Consider the following 19,914-nt stretch of genomic DNA (forward strand, 5'->3'; position numbering starts at 1 on the left):
CGTGGGTGGGGGGGGAAGGGGTAGATTGTATCTGGTGGGAGAGGGAAGCCAATCGCAGGTTGGGAGGCTGGGGGGAAACACTCCTATTCCTCCTGGCCCACAAGCAGTGCTGTAAAAGCACTTAACTGGTGAATATGGCCTTTCTCATCTACCCATTGGCTGCCGGGTTTCCCGAGTCCTAGCAAACCTATGCTGGAGGTGTTTAAATTCAAAGGAAAGTTAAATTCATGTCAAAAGGCCCTCATTTGCATAGTTATCTTAAATCCTGTCTAATCTGCCCACCCACCTGTACTATAATGATCACATTAACTCTGTCGAGCAGGTTACTTGCACATGGCCAGATGCACCTCAGTTAAATCAGGAAGTTGCAGAATTGAGGCAAGATTGTAGTTACCATAATTTTTGTCTGAAATAAATTACACATCAAACCCATTCCTGCCTGTTAGAATTGTCCCTATCGCCTCTTTCCCATACTGTTAGGAGTATAAGAAGAAAAACATAGTGTTCCATAGACAGAATTAACAAAAGGAAAATTAAAGTACTATTAAAGTGCTCCAACTTGAAGTGAGACTGAGAGAAAGATAGAAATGTCTGTCTTTGGTTTAATTTAGTGTAAATAACTAGGTTTCAAAAATGGCTGCCATCCCTAATAACAGAGAGCCAGCATGGATTTATTAAGGGCAAATTGTGTTTGACTAACTTGAGTTTTTTGATGAGGTAACAGAGAGTGAATGAGGACAGTGAGGTTGATGTTGTGCATATGGACTTTCAAAAGTGGGTAAAGTACTATACAATAGGCTTGTTAGCAAAATTGAAGCTCACGGGATAAAAGGGATAGTAGCAGCGTGGATACAAAATTGGATAAGGGATAGAAAACAGAGTTGTGGTGAATGGCTGGCTGTTTTTCAGACTGTTGGGAAGTATACACTGGAGTTCTCCCACGGTTCAGTACAAGGGCCACTTTTTTTTTGATATACCTTAATGAATTGGGTTGGGGGTACAGGGTACAATTTTGAAATTTGCAGTGACATGAGTCTTGGAAGTGTAGTAAACCAGAAGGAACATAGGGATAGACTTCAAGAGGACATAGGCTGGTGGAATGGATGGGCAATGGCAGATGTCATTCAATGCAGAAAAATGTGAGGTGATACATTTGGGCGGATGAATGAAGACCCTACAAGCCAAATGGTATAATTTTACTATACATAATATAAATTTTAAAGGGGATGCAAGAACAGAGATCTGGGGTGTTTGTGCACAAATATTTGAAGGTGGCAGAACAGGTTAACAAAGCAGTTCTAAAGCATATGGAATCCTGGGTTTTATAAGAGACATAGGCCGAAATTTTTTGTTGGGCTGGGTCGCCGTCCACAGGCCGAAAAGTCATGGTGAGCCCGCCTCCACCGGGCCTGGGGAGCCAGACTGGATTTTACACTCCCCAGGCCCTGAATTGGTCTTGGGAGGGACTTCCACCTCATTGAGGCAGGAAGTCTCACCTAATGGAGCTGCCAGTCAGTCAGCGGGTCATCAACTCTTAGTCCCAGCAGTGCCACCAGGAGCGGTGGCCACTGCTGGTACTGCACCCAGCTTCAGGAGGAAGATGAAGGATGGCCCCGGAAAAAAGTAAATTTTTAGGGCCTCGCCGGAGGCAATCAGTCGGGCCCCGATGAGGCAAGGGGTTCCGTCGGGGGGGGTCGGAGGGCATGTTATGCGTTGGTGGTGGTCGGGGCTTCGGGGGTGGCCCTCCGTGGGGCACAGGGTGCCTGATCAGGAGGGTCCTTTCCCCCCCCCCCAGTCCACAAGAAGGCCATCTAGTTTTATCAGGTGGGTTTTCTGAGGCCTCAGCCGCCCACCAACCAAATGTAAAATCCACATGGTGGTGGGCAGAGGCCCTTAAGTGCTAGTTAAGCGGCCACTTAAGAGCCTTGATTGGCCTGGGACGAGTGGGCCTTTTCCCGCCGCCCCTACATAAATTTGCAGCGGAGGCGGGAGCAGGTTGGGAAGGGACCCCCCCCCCCCCCCCACCAGACTCTCACTCCATTTTACACACCACCCCCTCTGGCCATCTGCCCACTCTTCTCGGGAGTTGTAAAATTCCAGCCATGGAGTACAAAAGCCAGAATGTTTCATGCTAAACATATACAAAACACTAGTTTTGCCACAACTAGGTATTGTGTCCAATCCTGAGCATCACATTTTAGGAAAGATGTGAAGGCCTTGGAGTGGGTACAGAAGAGATTTACGAGAATACTTCCAAAGATTAGGGATTACAGTTACATGGATAGACTGGAGAAGCTGGGTTTGCTCTCTTAGAGCTTAGAAGGCTAAGAGGAGATTTGCTAGAGGTGTTTAAAAGCATGAAGTAAATAAAGACTGTGTTTTCAAAGGCTGAAGGGTTGATAACCAGAGAAAATTAATTTAATATGATTGGGAAAAGAACCAGAGGCATGAGGAAAGTCTTTTTAACACAACAATGGCTGGGATTTGGAATGTGCCATCTGATCAGGTGGTGGATACAGATTCAGTAGTAGCCTTGAAAAGGCAATTGGATAAATAATTGAAGGAGAAAACATTTCAGGGATCTGGGGAAAGAGGGGGGAAGTGGGAATAACTGGATTGCTCTTAGAGCCGGCACAGACTAGATGGGTCGAATGGCCACCTCCTGTGCTGTACGACTTTCTAATTCTATTATTAAAAAACCTGTGTGAGCTAGTCAAACTGTGTCCATGAACAAGCTGATGAAGGACTCTCTCTGATGTGGTGGCAGTTGAAATAAAATGATAACGAGTATAGCCTATTTCTGATTGTGTTGAGGGAAAGCTCTAACAGGCTGTTATCCTGCCATCTAACCAGATCTGAAGCTATTTAGCATCTGACTATTTTCAGCTTCAAAGGAACAGCATTCACAACTCTGAAATTTTCTAGATATTTTCAGTTTAATGGTGATCTTGACTATTTGTATGAAAGTTGTATATAATTTTTTCTAAACAGCTCCTGCATATGTACCAATAGGAACTCTCTCTGCAGGAACTTGCTACGAGAAACTACAAGGACTTCAGACTGTGAAAACAACCCGTCCAGTTTGTTAAGTGCAAATTGTTGGTTGTGTTCTGTGCAATCCAGTTAATTTGTACTTCAATGAATTATTTTAAGTCATAAAACTTGGTAGTAGTTTAGCCTATGTACAAAGTTATACTATTCTCTAAATTAGCCTCCATTGCATTTTCAGAAACCAGCTAGTCATGAGCAGCATTAATTGTCAGATCGAGGCTATACTACAACAACAATTTGCATTTATATAGTGCTGTTAATATTTTTAAAATACCACTGTTGACAGGAAAACTAACTCCATGTCATGGAGCAAGGGATCAGGAGAACTGACTGATTGGCCTGGTCAAACAAGACTAGTTTTTTGTAGAGGTTTTTAAAAGTAGAAGATAGAGAAGTGGAGGGGTTTAGGAAGCAAGTCATAGAGAGTAGGGAGAGATGTGGAGGGTCTAGGCAGTAGGTTGCAAAGGGTAGGGAGAAGTAGTGGGTTTAGGATGTGTTAGAGGATAGGGACAGCTGCATGGGTGAGGGCGTGTTAGAGGGTAGGGAGAGGTGCAGGGGTGAGGGCATGTTAGAGGGTAGGGGAAGTGGAGGGTTTAGGGAGTGTTCCAGAGGATTAGGCTATTGCAGCGGAAGGCTGTGCCATTAATGCTGCAGCGGAGAGTGAGTACAACAGAAGGCATTTGCACAATAGGTTAATACACAAGTTAAGATCACATGGAGTTGGGGCAATTTATTAGCTTGGATAGAGAATTGGCTAAGCAACAGAAAACAGAGTCGGGATAAATGGGTCCTTTTCTGGTTGGCAAGATGTAACTAGTCGGGTGCCACAGGGTTCGCTGCTTGGGCCCCAACTATTTACAATCTATATTAATGACTTGGATGCAGAGATAGAAGGTACGATAGCCAAATTTGCAGATGGCACTAAAATAGGTGGCATAGTAAGTGGCAATAAAGAAATAAGAAATTTGCAAATAGATAGGTTAGGTGAATGGGCCAAAATTTGGCAGATGGAGTTTAGCATGGATAAGTGTGAGGTTATCCATATTGGTCAGAAGAATAGAAAGGCAAATTATTATCTAAACGGAGAGAAACTTCAGAGTGCTTCGGTGCAGAGGGATCTGGGTGTCCTCTTGCATGAATTGCAGAAAATTAGTATGCAGGTGCAGCAGGTAATAAGGAAGGCAAATGGAATTTTGGCATTTTTTGCTAAAGGAATAGAGTATAAAAGTAGAGAAATGTTGCTGCAACTGTACAAGGCATTAGTGAGACTGCACCTGGAGTATTGCGTACAGTTTTGGTCCCCTTACTTGAGGAGGGATGTAGTTGCATTGGAGGCAGTTCAGAGGAGGTTCACTAGATTGATTCCAGAGATGAGGGGTTTGTCTTATGAAGAGAGATTGAGCAGTTTAGGCCTTTACTCTCGAGTTTAGAAGAATGAGAGGAGATCTAATTGAGGTATATAAGATGATTAAGGGGATTGACAAAGTAGACGTAGAAAGGATGTTTCCTCTGACGGAGCAATCTAGAACGAGAGGGCATAGCTTTAGGATAAGGGGTAGCAGATTTAAAACCAAGATGAGGAGAAATTACTTTTCGCAAAGGGTTGTGAATCTGGGGAATTCACTACCCCAGAGTGCGGTGGATGCCAGGACATTGAGTAAATTTAAGGAGGAGATAGACAGATTTTTAATTAGTAATGGGTTGAAGGGTTATGGAGAACGGGCAGGAAAGTGGAGTTGAGGCCGAGATGAGATCAGCCATGATCGTATTGAATGACAGAGCAGGCTCGAGGGGCTGAATTGCCTACTCCTGCTCCTAGTTCTTATTAACATGCCAAAGGACTGAAGTGTACAGATGACCTTATGGCTAGGGGAGATTGCAGAGGTGAGGCTGCAGAGAGATTTGAAGTGGAGAATAAGGAGTTTAAATGTAATTGGGGGAAACAATGTAGGTTGGGGAGGATTAGGAGTTTTTCCTGTGTGAGGGGACGGGTTGTGGCGATTTGGACAATTTAGAATTGGTACTGGATGAGAGTCCCGAGAGGCTGTTTTTTTTTATATTCATTTGTGGGATGTGGGCATCACTGGCAAGGACAGTATTTATTGCCCTTCCCTAATTGCCCTTGAGAAGGTGGTGATGAACTGCCTTCTTGAACCGCTGCAGTCCTTGGGGTATAGGCACACCCACAGTGCTGTTAGGGAGGGAGTTCCAGGATTTTGACCCAGTGACAGTGAAGGAACGGAGATATAGTTCCAAGTCAGGATGGTGTGTGGCTTGGAGGGGAACTTGCAGGTGGTGGTGTTCCCATGCATCTGTTTCCCTTGTCCTTCTAGGTGGTAGAGATCGTGGGTTTGGAAGATACTGTCGAAGGAGCCTTGGTGAGTTGCTGCAGTTCATTTTGTAGGTAGTACACACTGCTGTCACTGCGTGTCGGTGGTGGAGGGAGTGAATGTTGAAAGTGGTAGATGGGCTGCCAATCAAGTGGGCTGCTTTTGTCCTGGATGGTGTCGAGCTTCTTGAGTGTTGGAGCTGCACCCATCCAGGCAAGTGGAGAGTATTCCATCACACTCCTGACTTACTGGAATAATGGAGACTAGAGGCTTTCTGGAATATACAAGAGGTTAAAAACAGGGTCTTCTGTTGGAATGAATTTGTGGGGGAGACTGAAATGCAAGTATTGCTCCCAGGTGTGGATAAAGTCACTGTGACTGAATCTAACAAATGGGAACAAAAACAAGAAATGCTGGATTCACTCAGCAGGTCTGGCAGCATCTGTGGAAAGAGAAGCAGAGTTAACGTTTCGGGTCAGTGACCCTTCTTCGGAACTGACAAATATTAGAAAAGTCACAGATTATAAACAAGTGAGGTGGGGGTTGGGCAAGAGATAACAAAGGAGAAGGTGCAGATTGGACCAGGCCACATAGCTGACCAAAAGGTCACGGAGCAAAGGCAAACAATATGTTACGGTGTGTTGAAAGACAAAGCATTAGTACAGATTAGGTGTGAATATACTGAATATTGAACATCAGCAAGTGCAAACCTGAAGAAAAACAACCTGAAAAAAACAGTGGGTAAGCAAACTGAACAAACTAAGATGAAATGAAATAAATGCAAAAAAAGATTGTAAAAAGGAATGCAAAAAAAAAGGAAGAAAAAAATAACTAAAAATGACTAAAAATGAAAGTAAAGTGGGGGGCTGTCATGCTCTGAAATTATTGAACTCAATGTTCAGTCCGGCAGGCTGTAGTGTGCCTAATCGGTAGATGAGATGCTGTTCCTCGAGCTTGCGTTGATGTTCACTGGAACACTGCAGCAATCCCAGGACAGAGATGTGAGCATGAGAGCAGGGGGGAGTGTTGAAATGGCAAGCAACCGGAAGCTCAGGGTCCTGCTTGCGGACTGAGCGGAGATGTTCCGCAAAGCGGTCACCCAGTCTGCGCTTGGTCTCCCCAATGTAGAGGAGACCACACTGTGAGCAGCGAATACAGTATACTACATTGAAAGAAGTACAAGTAAATCGCTGCTTCACCTGAAAGGAGTGTTTGGGGCCTGGGACAGTGAGGAGAGAGGAGGTAAATGGGCAGGTATTACACCTCCTGCGATTGCAAGGGAAGGTGCCCTGGGACGGGGACGAGGTGGTGGGGGTAATGGAGGAGTGGACCAGGGTGTCGCGGAGGGAACGATCCCTTCGGAATGCTGACAGGGGAAGGGAGGGGAAGATGCGACTGGTAGTGGCATCACGCTGGAGGTGGCGAAAATGGCGGAGGATGATCCTTTGGATATGGAGGCTGGTGGGATGAAAAGTGAGGACAAGGGGAACCCTGTCACGGTTCTGGGAGGGAGGGGAAGGGGTGAGGGTAGAGGTGCGGGGAATGGGTCGGACACGGTTGAGGGCCCTGTCAACCACAGTGGGGGGAAATCCTCGGTTGAGGAAAAAGGTCATATCAGAAGCATCGTCATGGAAGGTAGCATCATCAGAGCAGATGCGTCGGAGACGGAGAAACTGGGAGAATGGAATGGAGTCCTTACAGGAGGTAGGGTGTGAAGAAGTGTAGTCGAGGTAGCTGTGGGAGTCAGTGGGCTTATAATGGATATTGGTAGACAACCTATCCCCAGAGATGGAGACAGAGAAGTCGAGGAAGGGAAGGGAAGTGTCAGAGATGGACCATGTAAAGGTGAGAGAAGGGTGGAAATTGGAAGCAAAGTTGATAAAGTTTTCTAGTTCGGGGCGGGAGCAGGAAACGGCACCGATACAGTCATCAATGTACCGGAAAAAGAGTTGGGGGAGGGGGCCTGAGTAGGACTGGAACAAAGAATGCTCGACATATCCCACAAAAAGACAGGCATAACTAGGACCCATGCGGGTACCCATAGCGACACCTTTTACTTGAAGGAAGTGCGTGGAGTTGAAGGAGAAGTAGTTCAATGTGAGAACAAGTTCAGCCAGGCGGAGGAGGGTGGTGGTGGATGGGGACTGGTTGGGCCTCTGTTCCAGGAAGAAGCGGAGAGCCCTCAAACCATCCTGGTGGGGGATGGAGGTGTAGAGCGATTGGACGTCCATAAATGGGAGTCTGTCTGGTCTGAGAGACAGGATGTTATGGGGCTCTATAGAGGTTATCTATTCTCTTTACATGGTTGATGTGCAGCTCTGGGGTGAGGATTGTTCCTGAATCTTGTAGCCCTAAGGGCTGTGTTTGAGCACTGTGTAGTAACTAATACCAGTATAATATACCCTATGCACCAAGTAAAACTGGTGGCTTTAATCTGTGCTTACACCTCTGCCCATGCAGCACCAACAGACTTACTCCTGGAGCAGAGATACTTTACCCAAAGATAGATTAAATTAAACAATAGGCCGAGTCTAACTGCCAAGAACATAGTCTGAGCACCTTCCTTAAATTAGTTATTCCAGTCCTTTACTGTCAGGCTCCCTGTCCATTACTATCACTGCTAGACAAGCAGCTTTCTCACTTATTCATGACCTGATTCCAAGGTTTTGTAACATTCTCATTTGTTGAATACTTAGACTTGCTGTTGAGGCAGGGCTTACCCATTCATACTGCAATTGGTGCTTATTTATCTTCCGTTCCTGAATGATGGGAGTGGGAGCTGGAATGGTTCAAAGCTTGCATTTATATACAGGACTATACACACCCATGGGTTCTGTCAATCACTTCTCACCCCCTGAGTTACTTCTGAATTGCAGTCATTTGTTACACAGGGCCACATATATGTATTTTATAGCACAGAAGGAGACCATTCATCCCATCGTGTAAGTCTTGGTGCTAGATCCACATGAAAGCTGACTAATCTCAAATCCCTGTTCTTTCCATGCACTTTATTAATACTTTTCTGCAAGTGTTTATCTGATTCTATCTTAAATGTTATGATTGACTTGGCCTCAACAGCCATTGGTGATATGTATTCCATTGAAATGTGTGCGGAGGAAATGCTTCTAACCTTTTTTATGTTCGTACAAAGGTATTTGAAAAGAGAGAATTGAAAAGGATATGGGGTCTGCGCAGGGGAATGGATTAAAGTAGATATCTGTAATTGAGCAATGTGCATGTGTTGGTATCTTCAGCAAAAAGAGGACCCTTTTTGTGCTGTAAATTCAGTGAAGGGCCTACATTTATGGGCCCTATTACTGATTTATCAACCAGTGGAAATAATCTTTTCTGCTTCTAATTATCGTCTCAAACCCTTTGAGTTTTGGGTGTTTCTATGAGTTTGTCACTTGGCCTTCTCTGCTCCATTGAAAAAGTTCTTAATTTCAGGCAATGTAGTTAGGCTTGAGAAATTATCTGAATAATGTTACCCTGACTTCTCCACTTTCCTGCTCACCACCTCCACTTTTCACATACTATGACCTACACAGAATGCTGTACCTTGTGTTTCTGCTGAGATGTTAATCCAAGGCCATCTGTTTGGAAAAGCAGGGGAGTTCTCCTCGGTATCCTGGTCAATAGTTAGCCCTCAATCGACATCACTAAAAATAACAACAGGTTTTCAGGTCGTTATCACATTGCTGTTTCTGGCACCTTGCTGTGAATAAATTGGCTGCAGTGTCTTCTACATTACAGAAGTGACTACACTTCAAAAGTACTTCATTGGCTGGAAAGCACTTTGGGACGCCCTGAGGTAGTGAAAGATGCTATATAAATGCAAGTCTTTTTTTTTCATTCACCTACACTGAGTTCCACTCTCCCATTGTACCTGGCCTTGCCCCTGTGAAATAATTCCATTTGTGCCCATCAGTCATTGCCCTTGAGAAGCTGGTGTTGAACTGCTACAGTCCACAGTGAATGTACTCCCACAGTACAGTTAGATAGAGAATTCCAGGATTTTGATCCAGTAATGATGAAGTAGCGGCGAAGTACTTCTAAGTCAGGATGGAGTGTCATTTAGAGGAGAACCTGGAGCTGCTGGTGTTCCCATGCACATGCTGCTTTACCCTTGATCTTCTAGGTGTAGAGATTTTAAGATCCTGATCCTGGTCCTATCCATCAGGAACCTCGTGGGCTCATCCCACCCATCATACCTCGGTGATCTCCAGGAGCTGTGCTTTCCTCCACTCCCCTTCCAGCAGTTTACTCTTCCTTTGCTGGCAGCACATTGTGTGTGTGTGTGTGTGAGAGAGACATGTGTATGAAAATAAGGGTGATGCTGTCCCTATTCCTATAACATTACTTGGGTTCTGGTGTTGCTGGCTGGCTAGTGATGAAGTACTTGAATCAGCAAGGCTATCAGTTAGTAAACGGAACTGAGCATTTTTTGCATTTCAGAACTCCCTGCACTTGGTGATTAGAAAGAATTTGAAAGCTTCGTATGAGCTTGCCTTCTGTTAATTCTTACTTTTATTAAAATATGTCCAAATTGGTTGCTGTGATTAGTTTTCCAAGCTCCATCCTGTAACATGGTGGGTTTAAAGGAATCTAGTTAATGTCATGGGCGAAGTGAGGGCTGTGTCCATGTATAGTCTCTGAGGGGATGTGTTTGTCTTACAGGGAACTAGTCCATGTGATCCACCACTTGTCAGAAGCCCTGCACGAAGCCAAGCTGAAAGCTGTGTTGGTCATTCCCCCAGCCATCTCTCCAGGGTGAGTACTGGATGCTGCACTTCATTGTAGTTCACTTATTTCCAGCTGGAAATATAGGTAATTGGGTGATATCCTGACAAAGAAGCATTAGAGCATGTAATCACCGAGAAGTGGAATACCTCTCTGCTAACCTGTTGTTTAGAGAGTTGGTTTATTAAGGAGATCTCTGAGGGAGGCCAGGGTAGAACCAGTAGAGGAGTTCCACAGGGAAGAACGAATACATCCCTTATCTGGATTTTAAAAACTCAGCCTATTATTTTCAAACAGATGTTACCTCTATTCCTCATCTTCTGTTAATGAGTCATACTTCCCACAGAGATGTAGAGTTTTTCTGTGGTCTGACCCGCTGCACAGTCAGGAGAGGCTGTATCCAGTTTGTATTACATTTCACTAGGATTTCAGGCAATAAGCAGCCCATAACAGTGTGACTAAACAAGTGCAAGACCGAAGCCGAAAAGAATGTGTAAGGCCTTGTTCCTATTATGTCAGGAACGAGGTTATGAGGCTGTAGATGTACAAAAAGTCATATAAGTAGCGTGCAGTCATTAGTGAGAGAGTAGTGAGTGAGAGTGTGCAGTTGCTACACGAGAGAGTGTGAGTGTCCCAACTTTAGTGTAAGTGAAGGTGTGCAACCTTTCATTGGCAGAAAGCTTCCTCCATGGCCTTGTGGGCAAAGGCATCATATTGGCTTACAGATCCCAAGGTCTGGGGCTTGATTCCTGACTTTTGTTTCATTGTCTGGTCCCAGCTGGGGTAATGAAAGTGGTATTACAATTGGCACTGGCTCCACCAGGCTAGGGAGGGTTCCTGTTCCTGATTTACTGTTCAATAACTGAAGTTAGAACGTGCATACGTGTGTGTGGAGATTTGATCAAGGCTGGGTCCTCCTTGGCAGTGTTATCCTCTATGGTTGACTGTTTTGTGTAGTTTATACACAATGAATAACCACTTGGGCAAGGTATCAGAGGGCTGTTAGTATCTGAGCAGCAGTGAGGAAATCAATAGGAGAGCTTGAACTCAATGACAGTGCCTAATTCTGACAGGTGAGATGACATCAGATCAAAATATCAACTTCTCCCACCCTTTTAAAAGATTATAATTTATTTGCAAAATCCCTAAGCAGAATTTCAGTGAATAATAAAATGGGGGTCTGGGCAGTGGCCAGCCCTGATTGTTAATGGTGTAGAGGTTTCTGTGCTTGATGGCAGTCACCAAGATTGTTGCTTGCCATTTTAATTCACCATCTTGTTCCCATGCCCGCATTTCTGTCCTTGACCTCCTGCAGTTTTCCAGTGAACATCAACGCCAGCTCAAGGAACAGCACCTCATCTTCCGATAAGGCACTCTACAGCCCTCTGGATTCAATACTGAGCTCATGAGCCCCATTTTGTTTTGTTAGTTTTTATTTTATTTTTTATATAGTTTCTTTATTTTTTAACCGTCTGCTAGTCTCCAACTTATTTTTCATGTTCTTTCGGACAGAGCTGTTCATTATTCTGCGATTATCACTCTCTTTGGACTCGCGCTTTGTCTTTCACTGCAACTATTTAGCACTCCATTTGCATTCTGATTCAGGACATCTGCCATTTAATCTCTTCCCCTCCTCCCCCCCACCCGCCCGCCCGCCCACATCCTATTACAGTGCTTCCTTCTTGTTCTCCCCCCTCCCCCCTTTCACTTGCTCAAAGACTGTTACATTTCTACCTTTGCCAGTTCTGATGAAGGGTCGCAGACCTGGAACGTTAACTGTGTTTCTCTCCACACAGATGCTGCCAGACCTGCTGAGTATTTCCGGCACTTTCTGTTCTCATCACCAAGATTCGTATCGGATCCTCGTCAGAATGACATTTGAGTACTTGCACTGTGATTTTTGGGTAGTGCTGCTTCAAGCTCAGTGATCAGAGGAAGTCTTGACATAAATCCATTAGCACCACTACCTGCTCCACATGTAGTAGAATTGTGGAGCTGTTTCACCACTTGTTAACTATGGGCTGGATTTTAAGAGCCTGCCACTGATCTTGGAGCTGAGCTCAGAAAATGGTGGCCCGCGCCAAAGAGCTGCTGCAATTTCAAGCATGGCAGCTCATTTAAATAGCCAGGGCGGGCCACCGCCCCCCCCCCCCCCCCCAAGTCTTGTGGAGGGGGTGGGCTGTCCGTCCCTGACAATAGCGTCCGCTGCCTGTATGTAAGTACTGGTGCCATTTTTAAAAGGCACCCAGCCCTGCTGCCCAATTTAAATTTTTAAAGTTCTATCCCCCAAAATTAAAAACATTCCCAATGCCCCTTTCCCACCACTCCAATAACAATTACAATAACTATTTGCCCTTCTCCCACCACCCCCCCCACTTAGCTTTTGCATCTGACCTTACACCCCCCCCACCCCACACAATATTTAAGGTTCAACCCTTCTCACCATCCCCTGCACGCATTACGTACATTTGACCCTGTCTCCACCGCGCACTGACAAACATACCTCCTACCTGCTCACCACCAGTGTGGCACCACGTTTCCCCAGACGGGGATCTGAAGGCGTGGGAATGCTGGCCATGCACCAAAGATCACGGTGGGGCCTCAAGATCACAGGTAATTGTGGTCCCGTTGGCCAGCACGGAGTCTTGCCACTGCTGCGAGGATCGGGCTGTGCCCTCACGGTGTCTAGGTCCATGGCGGGTCCCACTCCCGTCATGGAACCCGACGCACGGGGGAGAACAAAATCCAGCCCTTTATATTCAGCACCCCTTTCTGTGTGTAATACAGTCATGCTAATGCATGGGGCTAATATTCTACCCACCATTCTGTAGATACCTGTTTGAGCTGAGTTCCATTGTGCTCACTGCAGTTTATCTGTTTTGAGCTGAGTTCCATTGTACTCACTGCAATTTATCTGTTTTGAGCTGAGTTACACTGTGTTCACTGCAATTTATCTGTTTTGAGCTGAGTTACACTGTGTTCACTGCAATTTATCTGTTTTGAGCTGAGTTCCATTGTGCTCACTGCAATTTATCTGTTTTGAGCTGAGTTACACTGTGTTCACTGCAATTTATCTGTTTTGAGCTGAGTTCCATTGTGCTCACTGCAATTTATCTGTTTTGAGCTGAGTTACACTGTGTTCACTGCAATTTATCTGTTTTGAGCTGAGTTACACTGTGTTCACTGCAATTTATCTGTTTTGAGCTGAGTTACACTGTGTTCACTGCAATTTATCTGTTTTGAGCTGAGTTACACTGTGTTCACTGCAATTTATCTGTTTTGAGCTGAGTTACACTGTGTTCACTGCAATTTATCTGTTTTGAGCTGAGTTACACTGTGTTCACTGCAATTTATCTGTTTTGAGCTGAGTTCCATTGTGCTCACTGCAATTTATCTGTTTTGAGCTGAGTTACACTGTGTTCACTGCAATTTATCTGTTTTGAGCTGAGTTACACTGTGTTCACTGCAATTTATCTGTTTTGAGCTGAGTTCCATTGTGCTCACTGCAATTTATCTGTTTTGAGCTGAGTTACACTGTGTTCACTGCAATTTATCTGTTTTGAGCTGAGTTCCATTGTGCTCACTGCAATTTATCTGTTTTGAGCTGAGTTACACTGTGTTCACTGCAATTTATCTGTTTTGAGCTGAGTTCCATTGTGCTCACTGCAATTTATCTGTTTTGAGCTGAGTTGCACTGTGTTCACTGCAATTTATCTGTTTTGAGCTGAGTTCCATTGTGTTCACTGCAATTTATCTGTTTTGAGCTGAGTTACACTGTGTTCACTGCAATTTATCTGTTTTGAGCTGAGTTGCACTGTGTTCACTGTAATTTATCTGTTTTGAGCTGAGTTGCACTGTGTTCACTGCAGTTTATCTGTTTTGAGCTGAGTTACACTGTGCTCACTGCAGTTTATCTGTTGGCAGTGAGTTACGTTGTGCTCGCTGCAGTTTCTGTTTTCTTGGTTCTTATTGCAGTCCCTGGTGTTCTGGAAGGCTCCAGTAGATTGTTTAGAGTATTTCTAGTTGTCGTGCTGAGTTTATAGAGCAGTATTTTGTTTTGGACTTATGAATGGCCCAGTTACAGGCTATTGGTTGATTTAAAATCGCCACTTAACATTCTTTTCCAACGTGCTGCACAAATCATTGAATCCAACAGCAGAGGAGGAGGATATTGTGCCTGACCATGCCAGCTCCTTGAAAGAGCAGCCCAGTTAGTCCCACCCCTGCTCTTTCTGCATATCCTGCAATTTTGTCCCTTTTCAAGTATTCATCCAATTCCCTTTTGTGAGTTATTATTGAACCTGCTTCCACCATCCTTGCAGCCAGTGCATTCCAGAGGATAACAAATCCCCTCATGCTCTTTTGTCAATTATCTTTAATCTCTAAGGAGAATTATCCCTTCTCTCATCTCTCCATGTATCTGAAGTTCTTCATCTCCTGGTACGGTTTCTACTGTGTAGACATATTCATGTGAACATGATTCACTTCCTATATACAATGGCTGGTAAAATATGGTAGCGTTAATCCATATTGGGCAAATCGTTTTTAATGTTATTATCACAGCAACACCAAAATTTCAAAGTTCAGTAAATATTCTGTTCAGTTAAAGGGCCTTTTATGTTTTTGCTCAGCCTCGGCAAAGCAGACTCAGAGCAATATTCTCCCAAATATACTTTTCAATCCTGTTGCCAGCCGACCAGTGACGCAGCAGAAAAGAAAACAACTCTTCCTTGCCACAAAAGCAGAGATGGTGGAAATCTGAAATACAGACAGAACGTGCTGGACCTATCTTTTAGTCATATGACCAAATGGGCAGAATTTTTGATTCCCATCGCAGGTGGGACTGGAGGCAGGAGGCCCAGAAACTGGCGTCAGGACAGCAAGTAGGTTGCTGGCATTTTCCTGCCTCCAGGCCATTTTCCTTCCCCACGGTAGGGGGAGGGTGGTGTTGAAACATGGCCAGGGGATGCAGCCAGCCTCAGGTCAGCAGACCATGGGTAGGACCAGCACTCCATCCTGGCAGGGAACCTCACTGGCACCTTCCATGGTCTTTGGGTCACAGCAGCGGCTGTCAGGTGTCTAGTGAAGGGGTTGCACCTCCATGATGATGGCTTGGCAGCTATTAAAGGCACAATATAAATATATATTGTTGTTGAACTATTTTGCAGGTCTGACAGCATCTGTTCAGAGAGAAACAGAGTTAACGTTTCTGGTCAATGACTCTTTGTCAGAACTGGATAAGTTAGAGATCTAACAGATCTAAGCAAGTACAGAGACAGGGAAAGGGAGGAAGAATATACGAAACCTATTGAAATATAAATTAGGAAATGCTAAATGTCGCAAATCCAACTTTGTAAGTATCAGCAGCAGAGGCTACGAATCAGCAAGTTTAATTTATTAAAGGAAATTGTCACATCTGAACCGACGTAGCACATTGACAGCTTTAATAATCATGGAACAAAATGCTGGAGCTGGGAAGTGAAGTCAGCCTCAATGAGGTTCTGCTAAAGTGAACGAGTGAATAAACGCTGCTGTTTCTGGCTGAAATAAACAGAGCACTTAAGATGCTATCATTGGCAACTTTGAAATTGACTGAAGTGCAAATGATGAGTGGTTCTTGCTTTTTGGCCAATATAAGCAAATGCCTGATGGAGTGGTGGGGACTGTATAATTCTAGTACATCTCCTCTGCAGTCTCTAAGGCCTTGACATCCTTCCTAAAGTGTGGTGTCCAGAATTGGACACAATACTCCAGCTGAGGCCTAACCAGTGTTTTATAAAACACTGAACATAACCTTCTTGCTTTTGTACTCCATACCTCCATGAATAAAGCCTAGGATCCTGTGTGCTTTGTTAAGTTTTCTTAACTTGCCCTGCCATCTTCAAAGACTTGTGTACATACACCCTCAAAATTTATGTTCCTGCATCCCTTTTTAAAATTATACCATTTAACTTATATTGCCTCTCCTTATTCTTTGTACCAAAATGCATCTCTTTGCTCTTTCCTGTATTAAATTTCACCTGGTTTTTATCATTGATACACAACCAAATTAATGTGTTGGTTGTGTGCCAGCAGAACATCTGTAACCAGATAGAGAGCAGTTTCATCAGATAAATAATAACTGGGCAACAAGGCAAATGATTAGATTTGAATAAAAAGGGGAATGACCGGTGTGAAAGGTGGAATTAGAGATGTGAGCTAAAGTGGATGGGATTGGAAAGTGAGAATTAGGAGTTGATTTGATTTGATTTGATTGGATGAATGGAGGTATTGGTGTGGTGTAGCGTGATCAGGCATGTATGAATTGGAGAGTACGTTGCTAGGCAGACAGAGGGGCTGTCACCCAAATGGTGTGAGCAGTACACTGATACTGACTGGTAACATTTGAAAATATTGAAGCAAATGCTGGTTTACTCTCGGAATTGCAAAGTTATGTTCAGTTCTTTCAGAAATGAATAACCAACGGAAGGTTCAAAGAAATCACATTCTGGAAATATTAGAAGGGACTGACCTGACGGAGGGTGACTGAAGATCTTGTGAAAATGAAAACTGTATTTTTATTCAATTCAGTGTTGAAGTTAGGAAGGGGAAACAGAGGAGAAAAGCTGCTTGAAGGTGGAGGTGGATGGATATGGTGTGAGCTGTCTAGGGAGGGCGGGGGTGAGGTGAGATATTGCTGCAAACTCTTCACTGCACAGTGCCCGTTAATGTTATCTCTTCCTCTGGGTAGGGAGGTGGTTAAACAGTCCCCCTCGATGGGTGTGATTGCTGAGTGTGTTGTACCCAGTGACATGTCTCTTTGGTCCAACTGTTGTAGTTGACATTTGTGTTTCCCTGTTTCAAGGACCAACCAGCCAGGAATGTTTGGGAAGCAGGATTTTGACCAGCTGGCCCAGGTCATGGATGGATTCAGTCTCATGACGTACGACTATTCGACAAATGCACTTCGGTAAGGTTGGTATGGAGGGTTTAAGCAGTGAGAGGTCGTGTACAGTTTAGAATAGAAATTATACAGCTGGATTTTGTTCCCAGCCCAACATCGGGTTCTGTGGTGGTGGTGGCGGGGGGGCGGGGAATGGTGGAGAATCACAGCGGCCGCCATGGAACCTGCACCGGGATTGCTGGGAGCGAGATAGGCCAACATCGGCCTTCCTGCCCAAAGGTCAATTGAGGCCCTTAAGTGACCTAAAATTGGCCAATTATGGACCTCTTCCTGCCATTGCTGGGATCTTACCAGCAGCGGTGGGGTGGGGCGGGGGGCCTCAGCTGTGTGGGGTGGACGCCTTGGAAATCGAGGCGCCCTCCCTGTGGGCTTGTGGGATGGGGGGGGTGTCCTTCCTTGCCCACGGAGGACCCCTCAAACCACTGTTTCCCCTGGAACACCCCTGCCACTGGCCCAAATGCCCACTCCGCCCGCCCCCTTGTTGGGGACTTCCAGACCAGCCCAGGCCATCTGGCCTCATCTACCTCTTCTCCAGGTTTTCACCGCTGGGCCTGGGCCCAAGGCCTCTGCAGTACCGTCTTTAAAGACTGGGGATCCCGCCTCCTTAAACTTTGACTCCAAAAGACCGGAGGATTGCTCCGGGGATCAGAGAAATGCAGAGACGGATCTTTGAATTTGTTGGGCCATTATTGACTATAGGTTTGACCCTTTCCAAGACAGTTTGTTTTACTCTCTTTAAGTTTGATCATGTTTTGTGTGAGTTATTACAGGTGTGGTTCAGTCATGTTCCAGTTTGATGTGAAGGTTGTCTGTACTGGGCTTTGTGTCGAGAACTGACCATTCATTGTTTTCCAGGCCTGGCCCCAATTCCCCCATCCCCTGGATACAAGCCTGTGTTCAGATATTGGACCCGGATGCAAATTGGAGAAGCAAGATTCTCTTGGGACTGAATTTCTATGGCATGGATTATGGTACCCTTGGAGGATCAGCAGAACCTATTGTCGGACAGAGGTAGGGATATACTGTCAGTCTTGAATCCGTTTTTGTTTTACAATGCTGTGAAATGCCTTGGGACGTTTGTTATGTTAAAGGCACTTTATAAATACAAGTTGCAGTTGTTGTAGGCTATGTTCTTTCAGTCCAGGGAATGTTCATGATCTTCATCAATCATACCTGGATCCTGCTGCTCTTAAATGCAGGATCCGGTGATGGGATGGACTTATCAATCACTGAGTGAACTGACATGGGCGAGAGTACAGATATGCAAGAATTTGAACCCAGTGTGCCCTCTGAGTAAGGGTGTATTCCATGAAGGCACTCACAAGTTGTATCTGTTGTCTTTTCTTTGCTACCTGCAGCTTTTGGCTTTAAATGTTAAGTATAACCTATAACTAATTTATATTTTCAACCCCTGTAGCCATGTTTGATGTATGGCTAGTGCATAGTTGGTATGTTTGTATTCGGACCACAACCACTACCAGATGGAAGGACTGACTTTGGGGTTGGTAGTAGGGGTGAGTGAGGGCTGGATTCCCTGTATTGTTAATATGCTGTGAGGCTTCAGGAATGACCCCCGAGAAGGATGTGACAGCATTTTGTCCCAATCTGCACATCAGTCGATTTAAAAAATAAAATGAGACCATGATCATTTTAAATGGCTGTTTCAGTCTCTTCAGTTCAAGGATTTCAGACACCAGGAGTATCCAGTTAATGAAAATAAAATACAAAGAAAGACTGAACTATAGGCTTATCAATACAATCAGGAAAAGGTCACCGATCTTGCTGTGAGCTTCTGTCAAAATTGACAGGCTCAGAGACTGAGCAGGTTTTGTGCTGGGTCAGGAAAGGAATCATTCTTTATACAGCTCCAGGAAAGAGGCTACTCATTGTCGAACTACAAGAAATGTCAAGGAAAACAAACACCAGAGTACAATTGTGAAGCAAGTAGATGCCTATGACTATTGAATAAACATGACCATTAATTTAGAGTATGAGTGATTGCACCTGTACTAAACAGATACTTCAGGTTGAGATCAGTGATTCTCAAACTGTTTTGGTTGAAAGACCCCTTTTTCAAATGGTTTCATAATCATGGATTTACCTTTCCCTGCGTCCCCACCCCTCCCCAACTTAAATTAGAACACTCAAAGTGTGAAAGTGCTGCAGTGAAGAGTGTTTTAATAACTCTTTTAAGAAAACAGGTATTTACTTCCAGATATCCATTAATGGGTGTGCCTTCTTAGCTATTTATAATCTCCCCTCTGTTAAACGAGGCTAGACTCACCTCAAGCCCACCACCAGTCTTGGTAACTGTGGGTCTACCTGACGATCTTAGTGTTGCTATTGGTCTCTTCCATCTACACTCCCCTCTTGGCTGAGACAGCCAGCTCATTCCACTCTGCTCTGTGCTTATGCCAGCCACACTCTACTTCTGGCTTGCATTCCCCTCCCACCTCCAGCTGCAGCACTCCCTCCAGCTGTCGCACTCCCCTCCCGCCTCCAGCTGCAGCACTCCCTCCAGCTACCGCAGTCCCCTAAAGCCTCCCAGCCCATGCCAAGCCTGCCTCTGGCCATGGCTCTTTCTTGTAATTGCGGACCCCCAGAACATCTCTGTGGACCACAGATTTCAAATTGACAAAAGCTGTTGTAGATCACTCACCAGTATCAGCACTCCTTGTACACTGGAAGATGCCTCAGAACAAGTTACAGTATGGAGAAAAAGCATACACTGGACACTTGGATAGTAACTACAGAGATCTTCTTTATTCAACATGGTGGCGTTCTTCGTGTAACTGTAAGCAGAAAATGCTGACAATTTGGAGCAAAGTATTCCTAACCCTGCTGAAAAAA

At 44.8% G+C, this 19,914-nt stretch overlaps 1 protein-coding gene across 2 annotated transcripts in view; it reads left to right on the top strand.

Moving 5' to 3' along the window:
* Nucleotides 1-19,914, top strand: part of chid1 (chitinase domain containing 1) — a 151,860-nt gene that overhangs the window by 60,513 nt on the left and 71,433 nt on the right. The window contains exons 7-9 of one of the 2 annotated variants that reach the window (XM_068046794.1): nt 10,059-10,151; nt 16,966-17,070; nt 17,920-18,075. In XM_068046794.1, coding sequence (XP_067902895.1) covers nt 10,059-10,151; nt 16,966-17,070; nt 17,920-18,075 — 354 coding nt within the window. The remainder of the gene's footprint in view (nt 1-10,058; nt 10,152-16,965; nt 17,071-17,919; nt 18,076-19,914) is intronic. The other variant, XM_068046795.1, reaches the window with a different exon arrangement.

Source organism: Heterodontus francisci, chromosome 14 (assembly GCF_036365525.1).
Source record: "Heterodontus francisci isolate sHetFra1 chromosome 14, sHetFra1.hap1, whole genome shotgun sequence".
Classification (NCBI taxonomy): domain Eukaryota; kingdom Metazoa; phylum Chordata; class Chondrichthyes; order Heterodontiformes; family Heterodontidae; genus Heterodontus; species Heterodontus francisci.